This window comes from Myotis brandtii, unplaced genomic scaffold (assembly GCF_000412655.1).
Source record: "Myotis brandtii unplaced genomic scaffold, ASM41265v1 scaffold854, whole genome shotgun sequence".
NCBI classification, from domain to species: Eukaryota; Metazoa; Chordata; class Mammalia; order Chiroptera; family Vespertilionidae; genus Myotis; species Myotis brandtii.
Genome location: NW_005371468.1, coordinates 478,552 through 483,403, shown reverse-complemented (window position 1 = coordinate 483,403; position 4,852 = coordinate 478,552). Strand labels below are relative to the sequence as shown.

The 4,852-nt window shown below is 56.0% G+C and overlaps 1 protein-coding gene across 1 annotated transcript in view; it reads left to right on the top strand.

Moving 5' to 3' along the window:
- The window catches only part of RTN4RL2 (reticulon 4 receptor-like 2), a 15,918-nt gene extending 15,115 nt beyond the window's left edge, over window positions 1-803 (top strand). Inside the window, exon 5 of the mRNA XM_005884793.2 lies at window positions 779-803. Coding sequence (XP_005884855.2) covers window positions 779-803 — 25 coding nt within the window. The remainder of the gene's footprint in view (window positions 1-778) is intronic.
- The last annotated feature ends 4,049 nt before the right edge of the window (window positions 804-4,852 follow it).

Here is a 4,852-nt window from a genome sequence, read left to right as displayed (position 1 = left end):
CAACTGCAGCTCGGGCCCAATCCCCGCCCCTGGCCTTGCTGCCTCCCTCTCCCCTCCCTGCTCCGCCCTCCCCTGGGACCAGGCCGCCTCTCCCCGCCTCCTGGGATGCTGGCTTAAGACTATCCCAAGGGGCTGTGTCTGGTGGCTCAGCCCCATTCTCCCCAACTCTGGCCATGAACTCGGCCCCATCCCACGGTGGGGTGGGGCATCCCAGGCCGGCGCTGGCCCTTCTCGCAATGCCCACCGCGGACTCGAGAGGAACTTTGTCTGCAAAGCATCTTCCACCAGCAGAGCCTTCAGAAGCTCCGGAAGGGAGCCCACCCAGGAGCCCTGCGGAGGGATGCCCACGGGGGCCAGGCTGACCCTGGGCCCCTGCTTCTCTAGCCCCTCTCAGTCTCCCGACACGGGAGGAGTACTTTTCTCCTACGTCTACCCGGGACACTTTTTAGGGTGCCTGGAGAGATCTTTCCTCTCCACCGTGGCCCCTGTGTGGTGAAGATCAACAGAAGTTGTTTGGGGGGGAAAATTTATTAAAAATTCTATTATTTTATCTCCTCTGTAAGGTGTGTTGGCTCGGGACCTCAAAAGTGGGAGGAGGGCGAGGAACCACCAGGATTTCAGGGCCAGGAGGATTAGAGAAAGGGGGGGCCGATTGTGCCCTTGAAGAGCTTCTTGCTCCCCCTGGGAGAAGAGGCTGCGCCTGGGGAGGAGGGGTGTGGCCTGGAGTCCCAGGCAGGCCAAGATGGGGCTGACAGCACCTCGACTCCTCTTTGTCCAGGAGAAGTGGCTCCAGCCGACCCTGACTGGTGTGGTGCCCAGGAAGCTAAGCCTGGGCAAGGCCTCCAGCCTGGCTGGCTCCCTCCCAGTTCCCACCTCCTTGCAAGGAGGAATCACAGCCATCCATGGTCACAGCCAGCCCAAACACGACTTCGAGCAAATCCGAAAAAGACACCTCTTCTGCAGGGGAATCCAGCCCCACACCAGACCAAACACTCAGCAAGCAGAGCCTCAGGCTGGATTTCAGCTCCCACGTGCCCTGTGTGAGTGCCCATGCGCAGTGCACAGCCTGCACACCGGTACACAGCCCTGCAGCCAGCCCGTCCCTGGCTCCTGCGATGGACCACGTCAGAGAACCAGTTCTCCAGGTTAGAGGAGAAACCAAGGGGCTGGGTGACCAGAGAGACAAGAACCCTGTGTTGGGGTGCCTTGCTGGCTTGAAGCATGCTCAGAAGCTGCATCTGCCCATGTGGGGAGTAAAGGCTGGAGTAAGGAAAGAGCCTGGGCTAAGAAGGACCTACGATGGAGTTAGGCATGTTAGGGGTGAGGCTCATCAGACAGAAGCATGAGGAGATGTCCGATGGTTTAAATTTAGGGTTAAGAATCTAACTTGGGAGGTGGGGATGGAAAGAGGGGACCTGGATGCCAGGGTTCATGGAGGAAGAATGCTGAGATCCTGTGACTCTGGCCAGGCAAGTCAGAAGGAAGATGAGATGAGATACAGAAACAGGAAGGGCTCAACATCTAAGGCCTGAGACAGGTGGACTTTGGGAAAGGGGTGGGGGTAATGAGAGCAACCAGCTAGTCAGGAAGCAGGGGGTCTCTGAGGCTGGGGTCTCACAGGGGCCTGTGTCAGGCTGGCTTTGCAGAGGCTAATGTTGGGGGGGAGGAGGACACAGCCAGCCAAGAGCTCTGATGGAGGAGGGGCTGCCGGGGCCTGGGCAGGGGGAGGGAGGATGCTGGTAAATCAGCAGCAGGCTGTCCAGGTCACGGAATTATCGTTGTGAAATATTCATGGGCCTTCGGTCCAGATGCTATTTCAGAACAGTGAAAGCAAGAGGAGTGTGTGAGCCTCAGGAAGAAGCCTACAGCGATGCCACTTGCCCCCACCCTCACCCCCACAGCCCAGACAGACCCACGGACGCCCATCACGTGCACTCCCACGCTCGCACGCTCTCTCACACACATTCCCACAGAGCGGAGCTACAGAACACGTGCAGGCATGCCAACACCCACGGGTCCCACAAAGGGCAGATGCACCCCCAACACTGACATGCACACAGCCGCTCACACAGGACCCTACACAGAGCCACCCACAGAGATCTCACACACACACAGATCCCCAGCCTCTCCAAACCTCCCAGATTCACTACTTTCATACACCCTGAAATGGGAGGGACTATAACGGCCATCCAGTCCAATGCTCTGATGGGGAAACTGAGGCCCAGAGAGAAGGGACTTGTCCAAGACTCCCCAGCATAAAAGAAACAAAACTCATTCACCTCCCCCATTCTGTGGGTGTACCCACATTCTGTGTTCTCCTGCCTTCCTGACACCCAGCCTAAATGTAGTTATCTCCTCCCTTCTCTAATCTCTTACATCTATCTACTCGCCCGGTTCCTCTCCAGCCCCAGTCCATCCCTTCCTTTCCATTCTCCCTCCACCTCCCTGCTTCATCTCTTCATTACCTCATGCCTAGAAATGCAGGAGAAAATAGCACCAACCTCCTCTCCAGTTTTCCTACATTCAGTCTCTCTCTCCCTCCCACCAGCCTGCCATGGTGGCCAGATTCAGGCTCGCTGAAATGTGCATTATGTCCCTGTGTCACTCAGGAACCTACAATGACTCCCTATTACCTACAGGTTAAAGGTAAAACACCTTAGCAAAGCATCCAGGATCCTTCGGAGTCTGGTACCAACAGCCTTTCTAGTTTTGTCTCAGGGCCATGTCCCAAACCTCCACTCCAACTAGAATGTTTGCATCATGTTGGCCATCAATTATTATGCACTTGAAGCCTATAACTGACCTTGAACTCCCCCTTAGGTCCCTCAATCTTCCCCAAACTAGGAACCCTCTCTCACTCTCCTCAGGTACTGATTCCAAAGCCCTTTCCCAAGGCCAACGCTGCATTTCTCTAACCTTATCAGTAGGGATTCGTTTACTGTCCTTCAGAGCTGGCTCAGGCTCAGGCTCTAACCTTATCAGTAGGGATTCGTTTACTGTCCTTCAGAGGTGCAGATACAGCTCAGGCTCAGGCTCAGGCTGCCTCCAGGCAGATGGCTGCCTCCTACTGGCCACTTGGGAATCACAGCCAGGCTTCAGTATCCTGAACTGAGAGTGAGCATCCATCTATCTGGGGAGAGGAATAAAAGGCCGCCAGATGACAAGGTTTATAAGCCCTTAAGCCTCTCAGGTTCTTACACTGGGAGTGGGAGCAGGGTTCTCCGCGCTGCTTTCTGAGTTGCTGGCTCCTGAGTTTAGCTCCATAATCCATAAGAGAACCCCCCTCCTGTGGAATACAAAGACTTGGGGCTCCCAGGACCCTGCTGAAGGAAAATTCGCCCACCAGGATCTGAGAGACCACAATGCCAGGGACAGTCCAGGTGGCAGGCCCAAGGTCCAGCAGGGGTCAAGTTTCCACATGAATTTTTAATGCTTCCAGCCAGACCTGTCAGATGTTCCGAAACCTGAGCGTCTCCTTTCATCTCTGGACATGATGCCCTTCCCAATCCATTGCCCCTGGGGGAGGGGCAGGGAGGGCAGGTCTGGGACAGCTACCCAGCAGCCTCTGGAGACATGATTCTGGGCAAGCAAAAGGGTGAATAACCTAGTTATTCTCCCGCTTACTGTGTGACCTTGGGGGAGTTACTTAACCACTCTGAACATCCCTTGTGTTTTCTGTTTTCTTTTTCTTCTTTATAATTTGTAACCTGGGAGCAATAGTGCCTGTCTAAATTGGGCTGCTGTGTTAAGTAAGTGCATAGCCCATGGAAAGGTGACCTACATGTTCGCTGTTATTATCTTTCCTCCTGCCTCCCTCCTTCTGTTTTTTTCCAACCCCAGGGTGCCTCTACCTCTTTCCTTTGGAGGTGGGGACTTGGGTTGGCTCTGCCATCCCCTGCTAAGATCCAAACTGCCCACCCCGGGACCCTTTGGCCTTGCTAGAAACTTTGGGTGAGGAGAAGGAAGGGAAGAGAAGTGAGGTGAGAAGTGAGGCGCGGCTGGGGGAGAGAGAGGAAGATGGAGAAGCGAAGGCCGAGGGGAGGGAAGCAAGCAGCAGACAGTGGAAGGGTAAGACCCTGCTCAGAGAAACAAGAGCTAGGAGCAGACTCTTTCTCTCTCCTCCTCTTCTTCCTCCTCCTCCTCCCTCCCTTCCCTCTTCCCTGGCAACTTCTCCACACCTGGTCCTATCATTCTGGGAGCAGAGATGGCCACCCTGAGCAGAGGTGAGGTCAGGAGCATGGAGGAAGGCCTGGGAGGCCGGCAGGGCTGTTGGAGGGAGTATGCCCAGTCTTTCCAGCCCACGGGTTCCCTGCACCATGTTTCTCAGGGCTTTGACATCACACTTGGGTCGGAAGCTGCTGAATGCAGATTCCTGAGCCCCTCAGACCCCCGAATCGGATCTCTAAGGGGCCCTGGAACCTGCATTCCAACACGCAGGGTGGGTTACGAAGCACTCTAAAGGTTGAGAAACTCTTCCTTCAATGTGGGTGGTCGGTGGGGGTGGGGGTGTAGACAGGAGAAAGCAAAGGAAGAAATGTTAGGTCCCGCCCCCTCCACGCAGACTTGATGGGAGTTACAGACAAGACTCCTGCTTGGAGAGGGTGATGCCAGCGATGGGGAGCAGAGGACACGGAGGCAGAGGGGGAACGGGGGACTCGGAGAAGGGGACACCCAGAGTACGCAGCCGCGGAGGAAACAGACTTGTGGGGGTCCCCCCCATTCCCCGCCCCTCCTGACGATCTGAGAGACTGAACTTCTGGTCCGGGATGCGGAGACCCTGCAAGAGGAGTGCCAGGGAGGACACCTCCCAACTCCCAGGACCAGCGCCCCGGCAGAGGGGCGATGGGGACGG